At 47.1% G+C, this 23,048-nt stretch overlaps 1 protein-coding gene across 4 annotated transcripts in view; it reads right to left on the reverse strand.

The window, feature by feature from the left end:
- Nucleotides 1-23,048, reverse strand: part of znf385b (zinc finger protein 385B) — a 751,134-nt gene that overhangs the window by 115,225 nt on the left and 612,861 nt on the right. For all 4 annotated transcript variants that reach the window (XM_070874802.1, XM_070874804.1, XM_070874803.1 and 1 more), the window contains one exon: nucleotides 20,755-20,865. In XM_070874802.1, the coding sequence (XP_070730903.1) occupies nucleotides 20,755-20,865 (111 nt within the window). The remainder of the gene's footprint in view (nucleotides 1-20,754; nucleotides 20,866-23,048) is intronic.

The following is a 23,048-nucleotide window of genomic DNA, read 5'->3' on the forward strand; positions in this document are numbered from 1 at the left end:
TTCCCGGATTTTGGAACGTCTTTGCCTGGGCCGAGGTAGGTGGGGTCGGACAGCCAAGATAAGGGGGTGAGGTCAGCCCACCGAGGTAAGGGGGAGAGGGAGGAGAAGGGAGGGGATCCTGGGCCGGGGCAAGGTCGGGCCACCGAGGGCCGGGGCAAGGTCGGGCCGCCGAGGGCCGGAGCGATGTCAGGTCGCCGAGACGGGGGGAGTCCGGATTTCGGAACATGTTCCGGTTTCCGGACGACCCCGCCATGGAACGGTCTGGTGTCCGGATTCCGGAACATTCCGAATTTTGGAACTCTGGATTTCGGACGCTCAACCTGTATGCAGGTACAGCAAGTGATCAGGAAGGCCAATGGAATCTTAGCCTTTATTGCAAAGGGGATGGAGTATAAAAGCAGGGAAATCTTGCTACAGTTGTACAGGGTATTGGTGAGGCCACACCTGGAATACTGCGTACAGTTTTGGTTTCCATATTTACAAAAGGATATACTTGCTTTGGCAACAGTTCAGAGGAGGTTCACAAGGCTGATTCCAGAGATGAGGTGGTTGACTTATGAGGAAAGGTTGAGTAGGTTGGGCCTCTACTCATTGGAATTCAGAAGAATGAGAGTTGATCTTATCGAAATGTATAAGATTATGTGGGGGCTTTGAAAGATGGATGCAGAGAGGGTGTTTCCACTGATAGGAGAGAATAGAACTCGAGGGCATGATCTTAGAATAAGGGGCCGCCCATTTAAAACTGAGATGAGGAGAAATTTCTTCTCTCAGAGGGTTGTGGATCTGTGGAATTCGCTGCCTCAGAGAGATGTGGAAGCTGGGACATTGAATAAATTTAAGACAGAAATAGGCAGTTTCTTAAACGACAAGGGAATAAGGGGTTATGGAGAGCGGGCAGGGAAGTGGACCTGAGTCCATGATCGTATCAGCCATGATTGTATTAAATGGTGAAGCAGGCTCGAGGGGCCGTATGGCCTACTCTTGCTCCTATTTCTCATGTTCTTATGTATTTATGACAGAGTGCCGGGCTGGAGGATGGCCGCCCGGTCGAGGCGAGTGTCGCTATTGTCGGGCCAACAGAAGAGTCAGCTGACAAAAAAAAATGGTGGCCCACGGTGCAAACGGACTACCCTTTAATGGGCGCCCCGGCAGCAGATGTCCACCAGCTTCGCGACCATTGAAGCCGGTGCTGATATCGGCCGGTGCCACCCATGCCGCCGATTACCCCGAGTGGTGCAAAGGGGTTATTGCCGTAAGTGCGCCAGCCCGGGGTGCAAATCGCGGTACTAACAGCACAACGCCCCACAAACCTCCAGACAATTTCACCGGAAGTCGCTTCCGACCCTGTCCCCTGGGTGATAACCTCCAGAGGGAGGGGGGGGGGCTGGGGGAGCGCTGATGGAGCTATAAAAAGGCCAATACTGCCCCCCCCTAAACTTTGGTGTAGCCAATGTGGGAGCCAAAAATGAAGGCTGTTATTTTGAAGAATAAAAATTAAGTCTGACCTATTGTTGCTGAATACAGCCTTAAGATAGGGTTAATGCTAATGTGATTGTCTGAAGCCCTCCTATTTCCCTCTGGACTTGTAGTGTGTTGTTTTTGCACAATCTGGTACAATGCAAGATTGGGGAGGGGAAATTACATTCATTTTTGTATGCACTGTGTGTGCCCTGTTTATATAGGCATGATTAAAAAAATTCTGTCCACAAACTTCTCACATCAGCGGTGAAACAGTATACCTCTGACTATGCCTAAAGTGGACACACTACAAGGGGAAGCAGGAGGTCATCATTTATTTAGGCTGCTTTCACACTCGTTGCAAGTAAAATCACACAGAATTATCAGTGAGGCCGTTTTATCAGCAGGAAGGCATATACCCAAAGTACAAAGGCACCTCTATACCATAAATAGAATATGTATTGACTTTGCATCCAGTAGCTCCTAAATAAAAACTGAATTTGAAATCCAGCCTCAACAATACGCAAAGCATTTTCTGTTTCAAGAGAAAATTCAAAGCAACTTGTCCTACAGAGGGGGCAATTAAAACAAAAAGAAAAACTAAACATTGGGAAGCTGGAATGGAAAAAGATGATTGACCCCTCCAGAATTCATGCAACAGTATGTGTAGCCACTCCAGTAATGTTTCAGTCAAGGCTAAAACTGGAAGGTGACAACACATGCAGGAAATAGGTCTGGAGGGTACTGGAGTGTGTTGCCATCGATAAAGCACACGCAAGTCCAAAAGACCAGAAGTAAGGATGATTATAACTTAAGCCTAATATATAATTTTACCCATGCATATGTTAAATAGGGTTCCAGGGGTGTCTGGATTCCTCAGGGTCGAAATTTAGCCCCACCAAAAACCTGGCGCACTTACCGTTTTCAAAGTGTTTTCACTGCCGTCTCGGATGAAGTTGTCTCTTTTGTGAAATTCAGCTCTGTGTCGTTTTTATTTTAAGTGGCCAGGAAGTCTGTCATAAAGGGGATGGAAATGCGGCGGAAGTGGAGGCGGGACAGATTCTCCGCCGCTGTCACTCAGCAGCGGAGCAGTGGTGACGTCGCTGCGCGTCTGCGTCACCACGTATCTTCCCTGCTTTAAAGGGGAGAGAATCGGCAATTATTTAGGATCGGCCACTGGGCCACCAGGGAAGATTTCAGTCGGGCCAGCAGCCTGGCACCCAAGAAGGGGTGCAAAGCTGCCTGTTGGTGGCCCGGCCGGACCAGGGGGCACAATAGTCTGGCCAACATGAAAGTCGTCTGGCGAAAAAAATAAAATGGCAGCCACGGCATTGGACTCTTGCCTTTAATGGCCACCGCGCTGCTCGGGCTGACAGAGGGAATGAAAGGTGCACCGACAGAAAAAGCTGTCACAGGCACCGCTGGGCGGCAGAAGATTTTTCGGGCTGAATTTTGAGGGAGGCGGCTGGTCCCAGCGGTGTGCACACTGATGACGCACTCACGGCCGCTCGGCAGCGGCGGGGCGGAAGTGGGAACCGCCTGAAAAAACCCCCTGCTGAATTTGGCTGGCGGTGACCATTTGACCAGAAATCGTCCGCCATTCGATTCTGCCACCTGGCTGCCGCAATCCGGCAGAACGGGCCTTATTGGGGAGCTGAATTTTAGTCCCCTCATATTATACCCTCCTAATGTTAGACATACTTCAGCAAAGTTGAATAGTCCCATAGACAGTATTGCCAACTCTCATGATTTAATCAATTTTTAATGAAAATTCACCCCAACTCGCGATCTCACTCAGATAAGTCAGGATTTATTTGCAACAATATTAATCTCCATCACAGCTTCCTGTGATTGGCTGCTGGAGACAAATGGGTTAGGTCAGGGGCTCTCAACGGGCAGTCCGGGTGTCTGCGAGTTGGTTTGTCCCATCGTACTGTCTTCCACGAGTTGCCATTGATAGCCATCAGTAGTCTCCCCCCTGCTCCCTGTGTGACTGAAATATACAAAGACTGTGCAATCGCTCTGTGACGTCACCCGCTGCCGCTCAGAGAAGCCTCCAGCTCGGGGAGGGGGCTTAGAAATCAGAGTGCTGTTGGTCAAGATTAATGAAGCAAAAATGAAGGACTGTGGCCCTTTAGCCAGCATTTAAAATGGAGCTAGGGGAAACCATTCCTGTACGACAGAGCTGGAAGAGAGGGACTCTTTTATAATTGGAGGTGGAGTAGGGTTGCCAACACTTCCACGTCTCTCGAAATTGCCGATTCCTCTCTCGAATGCTGCCTCTAGCAGGCCAGGAGATTAGCGCTTAAAATTTTGTGTCACCGCACTATTACCTCCCTCCCCCCGCCAGCCCACCCCACCCAATCGCTCTGTGACGTCACCCGCTGCCGCTCAGAGAAGCCTCCAGCTCGGGGAGGGGGCTTAGAAATCAGAGTGCTGTCGGCAATCAAGGAGTGTCGAGAGTGAGCTGGGGGAGGGGAGCTGAGAGAGGGAGTTTGGGGAATAGAGGCTGAGGGGAAGAGGGAGAGAGACTGGGAATGGGAGCTTGGGACAGGAGATCAGGAGATCAGGAGATGGGAGGTCGGGGAAGAGAAGTGGACTGGGGAATGACTGGGCTCAGTGAAGGATGGGAGGTGGGTGGGCGGGGTGGGGAGACACTTTAAAGTCTCTACTCAAGAAAGGGAGAGAGAAAACGGAGGGAGAAAGAAAGCAGAGAACTGCGATCTATGAAGAATTCTCTGGACAGATCCACCGTATCCGAAATAAAAGGGCCTCCGCAGGCGGAGAATTGGGCTATTTGCCCAACTACTGCCCAGCAACATTTAAGGGCCAAAATTGCCTCTTCTTTTAAGAGCTGTTACCACTCAGTTGGGGTGGAGGGACGGACATTTTGTAAATTGCCCTCCTTTATTTTAGTGGCGGTGGACCCTACCACCCTGCCCATGTTCCCTCCCCAACGGCTGCGCGCCGACCCCTGACCGACTGGCGGCGATACCTTTCCGCCCCATGTGGGAAATTTCCCCGTGGGATATTGCCCCACAGGAGTGGAGTAGCCGGCATTCGATGCCTTCGACAGCTTTCCCCCGGCGGGATACTGCTTGTGGCTGGGCGGCTCGTCCGCCCCAACAGGCAGCCCGGCACTCCCACTCCCTCTTGGGTACCGGACCGCTGGCCCTGTCAAAAACCCTCCCTGGTGGCTCAATGGGTGACACTGAAGTTAATGCAGAGCTTGCAGCAGCCCTCCCCTTTAACTGAAGGGGAGGGCGTTGTGACGTCATAAGCATCGCGCTCGCCTTACGACCCACTCCCCACCAACTTCTGCCCTACCACAGCCCGACTTCACCGCCCCGCCAAAATAAGCATCGAAAAGAGGGCAAAATCGCTCGACACACCGTCCCAGCGATTGGGGCAGTAAATCCACAACGAAAATGGTAAGTGCGCCCTGTTTTGTTTGGAGGGCAATTTCAGACCATTAAAATAAAGGTACGCATATTTTTAGATCCTTTAAAATATGTAAATTTATTTTTCAAAAAATGTAAGTTTTGTTTTAAATAATTAATTAAATTACATTTTGATTAATTTTAAATATGTGATGGGTATTTTAAAGTTATTTTCAGCGTTTCTGTGTTTTGGGGGTATTCCCATTCATACTTATGGTGGTTCCGGATACACGGAACTCACATAAGTTTGAATGGGGATCCCCCTACTCTGATCGGTTGGGCCGGCCCACGTAATCCCAGTGATGTGTACAAAACCCAAACGTTCCTGGGGTACGTGTGCCTCTACGAAGGCCTTCGCGTAGAGGGCCAGGACCGCTGGGACCACCAGGTACTTTCGTAGAAATCTTTGCATTCGGAGGCATCCACCCGCAGGACGCTTCCGACCGCAATTTCTGGGTAATATTTTTTAAATGATGCAAAACTATTAAATGTTGGTGTTGAGAGAGATTTAGGTTTCCTCATACAGAAAACACAGAGAGTTAACATGCAGGTACAGCAAGCAATTAGGAAGGCAAATGGCATGTTGGCCTTTATTGCAAGGGGGTTGGAGTAGGAGAGCAAGGAAGTGTTGCTACAATTATACAGGGCTTTGATGAGACCACACTTAGGGCTGGAATTTGATCAAAAACCGCCACCACTGGTTTGCTGCCCCCAAAAAACGGTATGATACTGCTGTTAAGAAGGGCAGAAAATTCATGAAAAAATAGGAAAAAATCCGCATGGTGGAAAAAAAATCGGTGTTTTATGAGGATTTGCGGTGAAAAACGCGATCCTCATCAACTTTAGTCCGAGGCTGCGAGTTGGCCCTAGGGAGGGGGACAAACACAAAAAATATTTCTACAAGAAACAAAAACATTTTTTTTAAATCGCAAAACATTCACAAGACTCTTTTCTACTGAATCGCTGCAAAAGAATTTACAAAAAAAACTTTAACTTCTCTTTTTTGCAGCGTTTCTTACCTATGCCGTTCTAAAGGCTGCTCCGACTGGTTTTTCCCTGGCGTTTTTTTTCTTTCTATCTACGGGTCACCGCTATGACCAAACTCGGGCGGAAGTGGTTTTTCGAGTGTTGCACGCCGGCGATCTGCTCCCCAGCGGTTTTCCACCCAAAACTAAGAAATATCGCTGAAAAACACGGCGGAAGGCTGATGAAATTCCAGCCCTTAAGAGTACACAGTTTTAGTCTCCTTATCTGAGGAAGGATATACTTACTTTCGAGGCGGTGCAGCAAAGATTCATTAAATTGATCCTTGGGATGAGAGGGCTATCCTATGAGGAGAGATTGAATAGATTGGGCCTACATTCTCTGGAGTTTAGAGGAATGAGAGGTGATCTCATTGAAACATGTAAGATTCTGAGGGAGATTGGCAGGGTGAATGCTGAGTTTCCCCTGGCTGAAGTGTCTAGAACTAGAGGACACAGTCTCAGGATAACGGGTCGGTCATTTAAGACTGAGATGAGGAGGAATTTCTTCACTCAGAGGAATTCTCTACCCGAAAGGGCTGTGGATGTTAAGTCTCTGAATATATTCAAGGCTCAGATAGATAGATTTTTGGACTCTAGGGTAATCTAGGGATATAAGGATCGGGCGGGAAAATGAAGTTGAGGTCGAAAATCAGCCATGATATTACTGAATGGCGGAGCAGGCTCGAAAAGCTGTATAGCCTACTCCTGCTCCTAATTCTGATGGGAAGGCGATGTGCATTATGGCTGGAGTAGGCAGTGGAAGTCATTCTACAACTGATTCTGATCCAGCAAATACTCAATAATGGCATAACATGGGGGAGCGTGGGCTCCAAGGATTTTCGACGCTGCACTGGAGACCTTGGCAGAGGAGGTGGGAAGTAGGAGAGGAGAGATGTGCTGTATCCACAGGGGGCGAGGAGGCCCTCCAGATAAACGCTCGTAAGGCAGTGGGAGCAGATAGCCATGCCAGTCAATACCAATAGTCAAGCCCAAAGGACCTGGCTGCAGTGCCACAAAAAATTGAATGACCTCACAGGAGTGCCAAGGTCAGTGGAATGCATCTTTAAAGAATGCATCTTTAAATGCCATATCTCATCAAATGCACCACTAGCCTCAGCAACTCACTCACCTACCAACAATTTCTACCAATCAGGACTGATACCTAACATTCATCGCGTCACCTCACCCTCATACACTTAGCACTGCTGCAAACCTCGTATCCACATCTCACAGCTTGTACACAATGCCAGAAATTCAACCATGACAGCCAAACAGATTGCACCACGCTCACTGACACACTTCATAGAATCATGGAATAGTTACAGCATAGTAGGAGGCCATTCAGCCTGTCAAGTTCGTGCCGGCTCTTTCCAAGAGCACCTCAGCTAGTCCCGCTCCCCCGCCTTTCGCTGTAGCCCGAGAATTTTTTTTTCCTTCAGCTACTCATCCAATTCCTTTTTGAAAGCCACTATTGAATCTGCCCCCAGCACCCTTTCAGATAGTGCACTCCAGATCCTAACCACTCGCAGCGTAAAAAAGTTTTTCCTCATGTCGCCTTTGGTTCTTCTGCCAATCACCTTAAGTCTGTGTCCTCAGGTTCATGACCCTTCCGCCAATGGGTCTAGACATTCATGATTTCGTACACCTCTGTCAAATCACCTCTCAACCTTCTCTGCTTTAAGGAGAACAACCCCAGCTACTCCAGTTTATCCACATAACTTATGTCCCTCATTCCTGAAACCATTTTTGTAAAACTTTTCGAAGAGAAAGGTCCTCCACCAACCTGACCTCGCCACAGAGCACTGCCCCCCAGTCATCAAAATCCACGGCGTGGCCTTGGACAACATGGACCATTTTCCATACATCAGGAACCAACTATCAGCTAGGGCAGACATCGATGACGAGGTCCAACACTGCTTTCAGTGTGCCAGCGCAGCCTTCGGTCGCCTGAGTAAGAGAGTGTTTGAAGACCAAGACCTCAAATCTGGCACCAAGCTCATGGTCTACAGGGCATGAGTGCTACCCGCCCTCCTATATGGTTCAGAGACGTGGACTATATACAGTTGACACCTCAAAGCGCTGGAGAAGTACCACCAGCGCTGTTCCGCAAGATCCTGCAAATCTACTGAGAGGATAGACGCACCAACGTCAGTGGTCTCGCTCAGGCCAACATCCCCAGCATCGAAGCACTGACCACACTCAGCTCCGTTGAGCGGGCCACATCGTCCGCATGTCTGACACGAGACTCTCTAAGCAAGCGCTCTACTCGGAACTCCTACATGGCAAGCGATCCCCAGGTGGGCAGAGGAAATGTTTCAAGGACACCCACAAAGCTTCCCTGATAAAGTACAACATTCCCACCGGCACCTGGGAATCCCTGATCCAAGACGGCCAAAGTGGAGGAAGAGCATCAGGAAGAGCTGAGCACCTCGAGCCTCATCGCCGAGAGCATGCAGAAATCAAGCGCAGACAGTGGACTGAGCGTGTGGCAAACCAGACCCACACCCACCCTTTCCTTCACCACTGTCTGCCCCACCTGTTACAGAGCCTGTAATACCCGCATTGAACTGTACAGTCACCTGAGAGCTCACGTTTAGCATGGAAGCAAGTCTTCCTCAATTTCGTGCGACTGCCCATGGTAATGAAATCTGTTAAGTATCGAATAACTCCATGAGGCTATGTATGATGAGCTAGTTCAGGCATGACCTTACTCCAGTTTATTTATTCTCAATGTGAGGATTCAACATGGCTGCCAACATTATATACACGGCTTGCACGTGTCCGCCAGTGACCATTAGGACTCCGACAGCCACGCCCTCCGGTGGCAGGTAAAACCCAGTTAACATACATAACATCATTCCCCCCAAAGTCCTTGGTACAGGTTGTATTTACAAGTTGAGATGGTCCGAGGCCGTCCGTTCCCTGGTTGATCTTCTCAGTTCGAACCCAAGCTTGGGTGAGTTAGTAGGACCATTGCTGCATTGCGGAGCAGTCGGTCTGACAGGACTGTCGGGGATGGTAGGTTCATCTTCGTGAATGACACAAAAGTATACTGATGGTTGAAAGTGTGTTGGTTGGTCGATGATGATGTCATCTTCAATTTGTTCTGGGTTGTCTGGGAATCACAGTTTGGTTTGGTCGATGTGCCTCTTGCACGTTTGGCCATTTAACAGTTTGACTACAAACACCCTGTTCCCCTCCTTGGCCAAAATCGTGCCAGCAACCCACTTTGGACGATGACCATAATTCAGGACAAACAGAGGGTCAGGAGCAGCAATGTCATGTGATAGGGCCGCACGATCGTGGTACCATTGCTGCTGTTCCCTTCTGGTTTCGACATGATCATTGAGATCAGGGCTTACAAGGAAGAGCCTGATTTTGAGGGCTCTCTTCATTAACAGCTCAGCAGGAGGGATCCCGGTGAGCGAGTGGGGTCTCGTCCAGTAACTGAGCAGAATGCAGGACAAGCGGGTCTGTAGGGAGTCATGAGTCAAACGTTTTAGGCTCTGCTTAATGGTTTGGACAGCCCGCTCCACTTGACTGTTAGACGCAGGTTTGAAAGGGGCAGACCTGACATGCTTGATGCCATTACGGGTCATAAACGCGTGGAACTCCGAACTGGTGAAACACGGTCCATTGTAGCTGACAAGGACGTCGGGCAGGCGGGTGATGAACATGGCCCGGAGGCTTTCAATAGTGGCTGTGGACGAGGTGGATGACGTGATTACGCATTCAATCCATTTGGAGTAAGCGTCCACTACCACTAAAAACATTTTGCCGAGAAAGGGGCCGGCAAAGTCTATGTAGATCCTTGACCACGGTTTGGATGGCCATGACCACAGATTCAGCGGAGCCTCCACAGATGCGTTACTCAGTTGCATGCAAGTGTTGCACTGATGCATGCATGACTCCAAGTCCGAGTCAATGCCGGGCCACCAAACATGAGACCTGGCAATGGCCTTCATCATGACAATGCCTGGGTGGGTACTGTGTAAATCTTGCACAAAAGTTTCCCTGCCTTTTTTTGGCATAACAACACGACTACCCCATAACAATCAGATTAAATAGACAATTCATCTTTGCAGCGGCTATAAGGCTTAATTTCATCCTGCATTTCCCTGGGAATGGCAGACCAATTTCCATTCAGGACACACCTTTTTACGCTGACAGTACAGGATCCTGGCTGGTTCAGGTCCTAATTTGGCGAGCCATGACGGGTGACCCCCTCACTCTCGAAGGCATCCATGACCAGCAGCAAGTCTCTGGGCTGCGGCATTTCCACCCCGGTTGTGGGCAATGGTAGACGGCTTGCGCATCAGCACAATTTTCAGTGCCTGGTCTGTGGTGAATGACATAATCATAAGTGGATAATGTGAGTGCCCATCTTTAGATGCGGGACGAGACATTGGTGTTTATACCTTTGCTCTCAGCAAACAATGAAATGAGCGGCTTGTGGTCTGTTTCAAGCTCAAACCGAAGCTCAAACAGGTATTGGTGCATTTTCCTAACCCCATATACACATGCTAAAGCCTCTTTCTCTACCATACTATAGGCTCTTTCAGCCTTAGACAGACTTCTGGACGCGTATGCAACTGGTTGGAGTTTGCCTGATACATTGGCTTGCTGGGGCACACAACCGACCCCATGTGATGAGGCATCGCAGGCCAGCACTAACCGCTTACATGGGTCATAGTGTACCAGTAATTTATTGAAATATAGCAGGTTCCTGGCCTTCTCAAAGATTTGCCCCAAACCCAGTCATTACCCTTTCTCAGCAACATGTGCAAGGGCTCTAGCAATGTGCTCAAACTAGGTAGAAAGTTACCGAAATAGTTGAGAAGACCCAGGACGAACGCAGCTTTGTCACACTCTGGGGTCTGGGTGCATTCTTGATGGCCTCTGTCTTCGAGTCCTTAGGCCTGATACCATCTGCTGCAATCTTTCTCCCCAGGAATTCAACTTCTGGTGCCATGAAAATGCTTTTGGAACGTTTTAGCTTGAGTCCCACTCTGTCCTGACGATGTAGAACCTCTTCCGGTTGTACAGGTGTTCGGTGGCGTTGCGACCGGTGATCAGGATGTCATCTTGGAACACGACCGTTCTCGGGACAGACTTCAGCAAACTGTCCGTGTTTCTCTGAAATATGGCTGCCACCGAGCGAATTCCGAAAGGGCATCCATGGTATATAAACAGTCCTTTGTGCGTGTTGATGCACGTCAGTTTGTTCGAAGATTCGACCAGCTCCTGTGTCAAGTAAGCAGAGGTCAGGTCCAATTTGGTAACGACTTCCCCCACCGCTAGCGTTGTAAACTGGTCTTCAGCCTTGGGTAATGGGTACTGAACCTGTATCGAGACTCGGTTGATCGTTGCCTTGTAGTCGCTGCAGATCCTGACCGTGCCATCACTTTTCAACAGCGGAACAATTGGACTGGCCCATTCGCTGAACTCGACTGGTGATATGATTCCTTCCCATTGAAGTCTGTCCAGTTCGATCTCGACCTTCTCCCTCATCATGTACAGGATCACCCGAGCATTGTGATGGACGGGTCTTGCCTCGGTGGATCTGCACCTTGGCTCTCATAAAGTTGCCGATGTCTGATTCGAACAACGAGGGAAACTTGCTCAACACTTGAGCACACGAAGCGTCATCCACTGATGATAAGGCTTTAATATCGTTCCAGTTCCATTTAATTTTCTCAAGCCAACTCCTGCCGAACAGCGTTGGGCCATTGCCTGGAACGATCCACAACAATAAATCATGCACAGCTCCATCGTACGATAACTTTACTGCCGCAGTGCGAATGACTGGTATGAGCTCTTTGGTGTAGGTACGCAGCTTCGCATTGTTTGGGCTCAGTTTGGGTCTTTTTTGCCTTAGTGTCCCACAGCTTTTCGAAAGCCCTGTGGCTCATTATTGACTTACTCGCACCCATGTCCAATTCCATGGATTCTGGACCCATTTAATTTAACTTCCAGCATTATCGGAGGACTTTTGGTAAAAGAATGTACCCCATACACTTCTTCGTCTTGTAACTTGGGTTGAGTTGCTTGTGCCGCTTGATCCACTCTGGATCGATCATCCTCAGCCACGTGTTGTGTCGCAGCACACTTGCTTGGTTGTGGACACATTCGCTGAAGGGACCCCATTGTTGCACAGCCTTTGCACACATATTGCTTGAATCAGCATTGATGGGTCCGATGATAGCCCCCGCAACGCCAACAAAGCGAGATATGATTCACCCCCGATGGCGGACTTTGAGCAGTTACAGGTCGAATAGGCCCTGCCAGTGCAGCTCTGCCTTCCGACAATATTATTTTATGCACAGTACTTGCTGGTGAGTTTCGATGCTGGGAAGATATCTGTTTCGAGTTATTGTCCGTGGACATGCATGCTTGGGCGATCGTGATGGCGCTGCTCAGGTCTAGAGATTCAGCAGCCAGCAGCTTTTGAAGGATGACCTCGTGGCCAATGCCAAGCACGAAAACGTCCCGTAGCATTTCCTCCAACGCAGTTTCAAAATTGCACGGCCCAGCGAGACATCTCAGGTCAACGAAAAATTCCGCCACGTCCTGGCCCTCCGAGCGATTGTGCGTATAGAAACGCTACCTCACCATGATGTTGTTTTCCTTCGGTTTAAAGTGGTTCCTGTCATGTATCCTACATGGCTACTGTTGGTACTGTCACAAGGTGTGCCACCAGAGGGCACAAAAGTGGGAGACTTGTAGGTTACTTGTACAGATGTGCCTGGCCTAGTATAAAAGCTGTGATCCTCACTTTGGAGTTAACAAATAAAGGACTACGATCACTACAGTTCAAGTACAACACATTGCCTCGTGGAGTCATTATTGGAGCATCCAAACACATAACAATTGGCGACGAGATTAGGGACTTTCACGCGAAAATGGCTACTCTTGGTACGTTGCAGCAGTTCGCTGATGGTGATGATTGGGACGACTTTTGTGGAGACTCGACCATTTCTTCACAGCAAACAACCTGGCAGATGACAATCCGGCCACACTGGCAGATAAGCGCTGAGCTAGTCTGTTAACCTGTTGTGGGCCCACCGTCTATGGCCTTGTCAGGGACTTGCTGGCACCAGCGAAGATAACGACCAAGACGTACGAGGAGCTCATAACACTGATCCATGAACAACTCAAGCTCAAGGAGAGCATCCTCACAGCCAGACACTGGTTCTACACCCACCGACGGCCCGAAGGCCAGGAAATCGCGAAATATGCCGCAGACCTCAGGAGGCTGGCGGCACCATGTGATTTCGGCAACCACCTCAACGAAGCGCTGCGGGACATTTTTGTCATTGGAATCGGCCATGAGGGCCTTCTTCATAAGCTACTGTCACCTCAACAGTCACGCTGCAGAAGGCCATCTCCATGAGCCAGTCATTCATGACCTCAACCTACGGTTCTAGGCAGATGGCTCACCTTCAAGACTCAAACCCGGCAGGTACTCTGCACCGAGTGGCGCCTTTTAGAGGCTAGACTGTAGAACGCGAACCCTCTCAGGGGAGAGAGAACAGGCCCCCCGAGTCCCTTAACTCAGTGTCCGCCGAGGGGGACTAATCGAGTAGCTCCATGCTGGCATTGTGGAGGGAATCACAGGGCTCACCAGTACCGCTTTAAAGACTATGTATGCAAGGACTGCAGCACAAAGGGCCACCTCCAGCGAATGTGTAAGAGAAATATGACTCACTGTGTCGATGAAGAGTCTGCAGATGGCCATGAATCCAGCGCGGATTATGAAACGATAGGCAGAGAGGCAGTTCAGCCCCACGATGAGGTATATAGCATGTTTACCTGCACCACAGATTGTTCCCCGTTGAGGATGGATGTTGAGATAGCCTTTGAGAGGCTATGGGACAATCAAGCTGAACGACCCAAGTTGGTCCCGGTTCAGGCAAAGCTGCGCACCTACACTAATGAACTTATCCCAGTCGTTGGTGGTGCGTATGTAAAGGTACTCCATGATGGCATGGTGCACGTTACCTCTGTGGATTATTGCAGGTGATGGATCAACGCTGCTCGGAAGAAGGTGGATGGTGAAGATCCATTGGAAGTGGGAAGACTTCACCCCTTCAGTGATCGACGTCCTCCCCTTCGGAGGCACAGGAAGCCCTCACTTGAGGGTGGACCTGGCACCAGAGAGCAGACCAGCACAGCACCCAAGCACAGACCGCACAGCACGACTGTGTGGAGATGATCCAGCTGACATGACCCGAACGCACCTTCCAGGCTCCAGAGGCAGGACTCCGGAGGAAGAAAATCGGATCCAAAGACGACTTCCCAGCTTCAGTGGCAGAGCCTAGGGAGAAGAGGATCACCGCAGTCGACATCATGGCTGGAGGAAAGATGGCGCCCAAACCACGAGGTGAGGCGTTGAAGAAAAAGATGGCTGCGGCCAGACCGTGAGGTGCAGCGCTGATGGAGCAACACGTCGCACCTAATGGAGAAGAGGATTGGGATAAAGAAAGCACGGCTCACTTAAAGGAGGCCTGTAACCCACTACAATTAAATGGACTGTTCCACACACTCAAGCAATGTAATAGCAATTGTAAGTTAGAGATAAAATGTGTAATTGATGATCAGAGTTGTGTACGTGCAATAAGCAAGGAAAAGTCGCACAATCATGTAAAATGTGTAATTGATGATCATAATGGTGTACATGCAGCCAGCGAGGAAAAGTCGCGCGATTGCGATCGGAGCTACAGAGCATCCACAATAAGTAATGTAAAGTTGTACAATGTAGGATTTCAACTGCACGCAGCCAATGCAGTGGGCAGACACCCATCGGGAGCACACAGGTCTAGCGAGCTACCCAATGCTGTAACCTGCGTCCCTGGGACCAGAGTTATGCACCATGGAGTGTGGCCACAAGCAGCCAATACAGACGAGCTGCAGAGCAAGCGATCTCAGCAGGGCAACGGCACCGGTATCGATACCCTGCCCCTGATCGGCTCCACCTCTCAGGCACCCGATGGCATCAATCGCCACGAGCCTGAAAGAGCAAACTGTGCTAAGGCGCAGCCCCGAGACCCCATCGCCACCAAGGCCATACCTGGAAACGAAGGGTCACCCGCTACAGTCCCCCCAAAGGGGACCGGGACCAACCAGGATCCCAAACCAAACAATGCCCAGGCTAGCGAGTCAGCAGTTCCCTGTGCACTGCTAGACGACAGCTCCTCAGGGAGCAGCAGTGACCCAGGGCACAAAGAAAGGACAAGGAGGTCACAGGCATCTGTGAACCTGCCCGACGCTAGGAACCACGGCAACAGCCCCAAGAGCAGACAACTTGAACCAACTGGGTTCCCACTGCCAGCACTGGGCACCGCACCACCACCAGACTGCAGAGGGACCATCCAGCAGTTCTGGAACTAGTTTGTCTTTAAGCGCCGGTCACCGCATCGATAATGTATCTCAATAGTCCAACAAACTTGTCTCACAACGGAACCACAAATGTAATGCAAACTTGTTTTTCTGAACTTGAATGTATATGAATGCAATGAGCCTCTAGCATAACCTGCATGTGGAGTGGTGGTGGGGGGGAAGGGGGTGGGGGGAGAATGGAGTGGTCAGGGACACACACAAACAGAAGCCACCAGCACTCTACTGCACCAACCACTCACCCAAGTTTGAAAGTACCTGCCAAGGGTCAACCAGATAGAGCTAAGCCCAGAGCACAATCAATGCAGAGGCGATTTGTACTAAAGGCTCAGGGGAGAGTGATGTCATGTATTCTACATGGCTAATGTTGGTACTATCACAAGGTGTGCCACCAGAGGGCACAGCAGTGGGAGACTTGTAGGTTACCTGTACAGGTGTGCCTGGCCTAGTGTAAAAGGCAGGCCACCAGGTGTGATCCTCACTCTAGAGTTAATAAATAAAGGACTAAAATCACTACAGTTCAAGTACAACACATTGCCTCATGGAGTCATTATTAGAGATCCAAGGACATAACAGTATATCTTATCCATTGTTCGAGTCGATTCTTGATAAGGCCATAAATGTTTGACCCACAAACGGTGAGGAGAACCGCCCTGCGCTTAATTGCGTTATCGGTTCCTTCCAATCCGTTGGCTATGAAGTACTGGTCGAGGCGATCAGTGAAATCCTGTCAGTCTTCCCCGTCAACGAATGTCTCCAAAATTCCAACAGACATGGTTGCGTGAAAGTTCATATTTTTAACTTGTCACCATTTGTTAAGTATCGAATAATTCCTCGAGACTAAGTACGGTGAGCTAGTTCAGGCATGACCTTATTCCAGTTTATTTATTCTCAAAGTGATGCCAACATTATATACACGGCTTGCACGTGTCTGCCAGTGACCATTAGAACTCCGACAGTCGTGCCCTCTGGTGGCAGGAAAAACCCAGTTAACATACATAACAAAATCTTTTCTGCACCCTCTCTAAGGCCTTCACATCCTTCCTAAAGTGCAGTGTCCAGAATTGGACACAATACTCAAGTTGAGGCTGAACCAGTGTTTTATCAAGGTTCATCATAACTTCCTTGCTTTTGTACTCTATGCCTCTATTTATAAAGCCCAGGATCTCATATGCTTTCTCAACCTACCCTGCCTCGATTTGTGCACATATACCCCCAGGTCTCTCTGTTCATGCACTCCCTTTAGAATTGTACCCTTTATTTCATATTGCCTCTCCTCGTTCTTCCTTCCAAAATTATCACTTCACACTTTTCCGAGTTAATATTCATTTGTCACATGTGCGCCCATTCTACCAACCTGTCTTTGTCCTCTTGCAGTCTATCACTATTCTCCTCACTGTTCATTATATTTCCAAGTTTTGTGTCATCTGCAAATTTTGAAATTGTGCCCTGTACACCAAGTCCAAGTCAATAATGTATCAAAGTGATTATTTGCACAAATATTTTTGTGTCCCCTTTTTGCACATGCATGCTCGATTCGGTCACGCACGCGCAGTACGATATATGAGGAAGCCGGAGTTAGGGCCGAACCACTTTGCCAGGCCTGGAGCTGCTGCTTGAGCCTGAGCCTGGTACCGGGGTTTTTGGGGTATCTTTTGAAAATCAGTGACTATACTAAATGAGCCTCCAGGACTTTTGCCTAGAATAACGCTGTGATTATCTACATGAACATTTTCATGGCCTTCTGAGAGAGAGCGGAAATCGGAGGTGGGAGAGAGGGTGCGGGGGTGGGGGGGGGGGCGGGGGGAAGAGAGAGTGAGAGAGTGGGAGATGAGGGACGAGAAAGAGAGAATGAGAGAAAGAGTGGGAAAGAGAGAGAGCGGGGAAAGAGAGAGATAGAGAGTGGGGCAGGGAAAGAGAGAGTCGGGAGGGGTGGGGAGTGGGGGGGGGAGAGTGCGGAAAGAGAGAGTGGGGGGGGGATGGGGAGAGTGGGGAGAGAGAGACTGGGGCAGTGAGGGGAGGCAGAGAGAGAGGAGACAGGGGTGAAGGGATTGGTGGGAGAAAGGGGAGGGGGAAGGGTGCGTCTTATCCTCCAAGGGGACCATTCAGCAATCAGGACTTGTCATCAAGGGGGCCCAATCAGAGCTTTAGGTCTTGCAAATTAACATGTCCTTAATATATATCAAGAAAAGCAGTGGTCCTAGTACTGACCCCTGGGGAATACCACTTTGTACCTTCCTCCAGTCCGATAAACAACCATTCACCACTACTTTTTGTTTCCTGTCACTTAGCCAATTTCGTATCCATGCTGCCACTGTTGCTTTTATTCCCTCTCTCTTACAAGACAAGGTGGTGCACAACTGCAGGCAGCAGGAGCTAACCAGCAGAGGACAGGCGCACCAGCACATCCTTGCTCCATGGAGGAGACGGTGCTCGCCATCACTGGAACTGCCAATGCTGAGGCCGTGGCCAGCAGCGAGGCTCAAAGCATAGAGAATGATGGTATCCTCATACCAAATCCTCCTTCTGATATCTCACTTCCCCTTCATCCTACAATCTCTTCTGATTTATAAGCTACAGATGGTGTAAGCATGCATCTCTTGCTTTCCCCTCTCCCCATACCACAACTTTATCCTTGTGCCTTTCTTCTTTCCGATACCAAAGAACTGCAACCTGACGAGGTAGTGCTGGATGAACAACAAGACAGTGATGATCAAGAAAAACCGTCACTCGATTTCACACTCGCAGCCCCCAGCTCAGATATCGACACTGCGTGTAATTTGGAGGATAGCATAGAGGTGAGATCGGCACATGATGATATACAGGACACGATCGGCCTCCAGCCAAGGCAGGGGGTCATGATAACTGTAAGATTCACAAAATTCTGGGACCCCCTACTCAATGGACATGTGTCTGCAATTTAAAAGGGAACTGTGTTAGACTTTTGGAGGAGAAATGTGGCCTTTGGACTAAACTTGGGCCTTTTAGATTGAGTTTGGACATTTTAAATTGTATGCTGGATCTGTATAGGGAAATGGGATCCTTACAGGGCTGCTAATCCACCTGGGAGGCAGGCCCCAGGGAGACATTAGCAGTCTAACAAAAGCCCACTTACCAGGGACCCAGATACATACATATTTTAATAGTTCTTAAAACAGCTATACAGAAAAACCCTGGCATCAGCGAAACACACAATGGAGTGTATCAAAACCTGATTACATTCTAACAGCACCATTCGAAAACCCCATCAACACCTTTGGGAATCTTGTATCATGCTAATGCTCAATCAGCCCACCAAAATTCTCACAAAGGGATCACATTAGAGTTGATCAGCCTGCCAAAATCGCACAAAAGCAGTCATCAAAAATCAATTGTGCACCCGAGTTTTGGCGCGAAAGTTTAAGCAGCCTCTCAGGTATAACTGGTGGCCTTGCTGGTAACCTTTGGGCTGAGGAAACACTTTTGAAGAAACGTACCAGAGAACATTCTGGAAAAGCACTTGGACTCTGGGCTCTTTGACTCTGGCTTTGAAACATCTAACTTGTCACACGAGGTTACAGCAACGCAACAAGAAGAACCTAACAAGAAGCCTCGGAGTCAATGAAAAACCAACAATCATCCAGCTCTGACTCAAGAAAAAAAACTTATTTACCATCAAAACATCGACCAGTGCTAATACCGAAGACACCGCAACCAGCCAAAGAATCCACAAGATTGAGGAGAGAGAAAGCAGTGTGCAACTGGTCTAAACTGTGGAGAAATCCTTTGGTGAGCATAGTCCCTGCAATTTTAGAGCCTAACTTAGTTAGTGTAGTGGTGAGAGGTGTTTTTTTTTCCACTGCATAACCTCTATACCCGTTGCGTATACGTTTTCCCCCTTTTTCTGTACATTTTGTTACATGCTATTAAGTTACTTAGTGTGGTGTGCTATTTTCTGAATAAAAGATTTGTTCTTGCACCAAACAGTTGTCTGTCTACATCTATCACATCCCCTAAATAATTCCAAGCCCTAGAACCAGGGAGTGGGACGATTCGAACCGTCAAGGTCAGAAAAGGCTGACAAACTCACCACCCACTACATAATTCAAGTGCCAGCTTGCCAGAGGGCGAGGCCGCATACGAGTTCTAAAAGCATTTTTTTTTGTGTGAATGTATTAAATTCCTTTATTTTCTTCCTGGAATTATTTTTAGTTTACAGGCAATTATTGTCTATATACTGTACAAATGCAGGATAAATATCAATTTACAGAGGCCCGATATAATATCTTGCAGCATTGCAGGACTGATTGTAAACTTTATTATACAAACCATGCTGGAAAAGGTTAACGACAACAATCTATTACAACTACTTAGCACTCCATGTTTCCCTAAAAGGAAAACATTTCACAGTGAAATGCATCCGAATAAGTAATCATCTCAGCAACCCATGGGGCCAGCTGAAAAAGATATTGTAAAAACTATGACCTAATTGTCTTCTCTTTCTCTAACCCTAATAATGACATGCTTAGATCTGAAACAAAAGAAGATCTAACGATTGCATTGCATGACAGCCTTTGCTATAATGACGCATTCCCTTGTGCCTTCCTAGCAGTACCCGCTAAGTCAGAAATAAATTCTGATGCCTAGATTCAATACACTTGACACCAATAGTCTGTATTTATTTATAGTCATCCCAGTGTCATGCTGAAGACATACAGTATACCTTGCCTCTAGTTTTTAAATGACTGCCTTGTACATTTATAACTAAAATAAGAAACATAAACAATGAAAGCTTTCTAAGTCAATATTCTGGCAACATCATTGCTGCTTTCCTCAAAATAACACTAATTATTTCATGATAATTTAGAAATACTAAAAGTAATCCAGATTTACTGTTTGGACGTTCTCCTGCATAATACTGATCGGTAATTTTATCAAGATGGCCACAAAATTCACGAGAATATTGGTTGTAAATACATAACTCACTGTTTGCTAATTACTCGCGCAGTGAGACCAATTTAGAAGCAGAAGCGTATTCTTTAAAGTGACATTCAAACCTTTTCAATTGCACAAAAAATATTACTGCGGTATCCTATAACAAAGAGATATAATGTAAACTCAATGGATTATTAATACTCACCTTGAAATACCCATTACCTGGTAAGTTACACAAGGTAATCAACACCACAGATCAGCGCGACAGCAGCCCAAAAACAGATGTATGGTGCACTTATCACCTTTCTACACAGCTGCTCCAACAGTGTAAAATGCACCACGTATGCTAACCATCAGTGAAGTACTTGCTAAATTAACACAACATGCAGTATATGTCAGAGATTATTTCTAACACTAAGCTATGACATAAGCATGTGAATGGAACAGTTTTATTTTTATTTCTAAAACTCAGCAGAACACAAATAAATAATTATTTAAAGCTAAATGCATACTGTACTCACCTCTGAATTAAATCGTAGCTGGCAGACATTGCATGAAATAATTTGCTTCTTTTTAGGAGGAACTGAAACTCCAAATGTGTGGTTGATGACTGCTTTCTGCACAGGATCCATCTGGAAAGTGAACAGAATAAAAATGCACTCACTGTCAATCAATCTCAGAAACATTTAAAAATTTTATGAGTATTGAGGATGAATGCTGGCAATGAAAGCCTTCAGAGCACTGCCTGTAGTAAACCCAAATTCTAACATACATAGCAACTAAGCTCCTTAAATTTAGCAATCATGAAAGACAAGATATGTTCAGTTTTTGTATTTCAGAGATATTACTACATAATGCAGGGAGCTAAAGACAGCAGAGATATGTTTACTGCATTTGGCAGCTCACCTGTTATAGGATAAAAGGAAACTGACAACTGCATTCAAACTAGAATTAAATATTGATCCATTTGATTGTGCAAATAATTACTATGATAGATTAAACATTATCTCTAGTAGTTGCTCACGAGTGTGGTCTGAAATGCCAGTGAGTTAATCACAGTAGGAATTTTGGTTATACTGTATTATAAAGCTGTGCATGCAGTGTCTTTGAGGCAAGGTTATTCAAGAACAATCTGTGCACAGAAGCATGGAAAATTCACTGCTCCCACCATTGACAAGAAACACAATCACATGAGAATGCTTGTTTTTCTCCCTTACACTCGGAAATTAATTATTGAACACATGAAGCATGCTGCATAAGGAAAAATAGAATTGAAATGCCAAAAAGGAGTAGTTTAAGTACCTGGAAGTTGTCCATGAGAATAATGGGAAAAGCAGCCAAAATTGTGTTGGAGAGCTAAAAACCCAGCACATACTGCTTCTCTGGTGTGCACTGGGTAATAATCTAAAGCATTAACTTCAGGCCAGTACAGTTTTTTTACAGCATAGCGCAGGTCATGCACACAAGTCTCAATTACAACACTGAAGAGTTGTACAATGACGATTGATACAAACACAACAGTGTATCGGGTCTCTTGAGACTGAGTGAAAAACAATTGCCATGGAACAGGCAGTGGTCCTTTATAAACAATCAAGGAATGGATATAGTCAGACAACGATTAGATTACAACAAGGTGCAACATTAACATTTAATAAGCTGTAACTATGTCACAAGCTGACATATAATACTGCTTACAGAGGAAAGGAAAGAGCATATGTTATCCGCATTGATAAACTGAGAACCCAGAGAAACCAAATATATTTGCTAATGCAGATGAACAAGTTTGAATTCAATTATTAAATGAAGAAAACATTTGGAGTCATACTTTATTTCATAAGATATATGGAGTTCTGCCCTTATGAAAGTAAGATCACACATTGTGCTCTACAATCAGCTATCATGAAAAATCTACTTTTTGCATTATATTTAACCAGTATAGTTTCTTGGGAGTATTTTGGAAGAAAGCAGGAATTTGTATAAAAGAGAGAGGGAGAGAGATTAAGAAAAAATACCAGTATGTGAACAATCCACAGTAGAGGTTAAAAAAAACATAACATTATCCATCTACTATAAAGCTCTCTGTCAAGACAATAAACCAAAAGCTTACACCACAGCCTTTCGCTAATCCTTTAGTCAGTGCTAAATACACAAGCAGAATCATAGCTGGTTACATTACAGAAATACTGTTGTTGATAGTAATAGTACACACTGCCTATTATAATTGTTCAGTTTGGTCATAAAGTATGAAGCCTGTAAGGTTTTACACTCACCTGATTTGGAAAGGGTTGACTCCACTGTATTTTGTAGGGACGGCCCTCATTTGGTAAACAAGGAAAGTCCTCGGCGGATTGGGCCTGCAGATGCGAGCTCACCCAGGGGACAGAAGAAAAGACCATGTACCAGAATTAAAGGGATGTGGCTAATTAAAGGTAAGTAGCCACATCTGAAACATAATTCTTTTTCAGCCTTTTGGAATGCCATAGTGACTATGAAATAATTTTCTAGCCTCTCCAAAGGCTGTATGGGACAAAAACAATCATGTGCATGGCAAAACAAATATGGTGGCAGGAAAGAGTGTGTGTGGGCAGCACAGCATCTGAACTCCATGTCTAAAGGTTGATGAAGAGGAAGTGCTGCTGTTGCATCCCAAAGCACTTCACAGCCAATAAATTACTTATTGTAACCAACCATGGTTGCCGTTTTGCACACAGCATTGGGATGAATAAACAGTTAATCTGATTTAGATAATGTTGGTTGAAGGATGAATGTTGGCCAGGACACAACATGAATTTCATGATCTTTTTGAAAAAAGTGC

This window comes from Pristiophorus japonicus, chromosome 3 (genome assembly GCF_044704955.1).
Source record: "Pristiophorus japonicus isolate sPriJap1 chromosome 3, sPriJap1.hap1, whole genome shotgun sequence".
Lineage (NCBI taxonomy): Eukaryota > Metazoa > Chordata > Chondrichthyes > Pristiophoridae > Pristiophorus > Pristiophorus japonicus.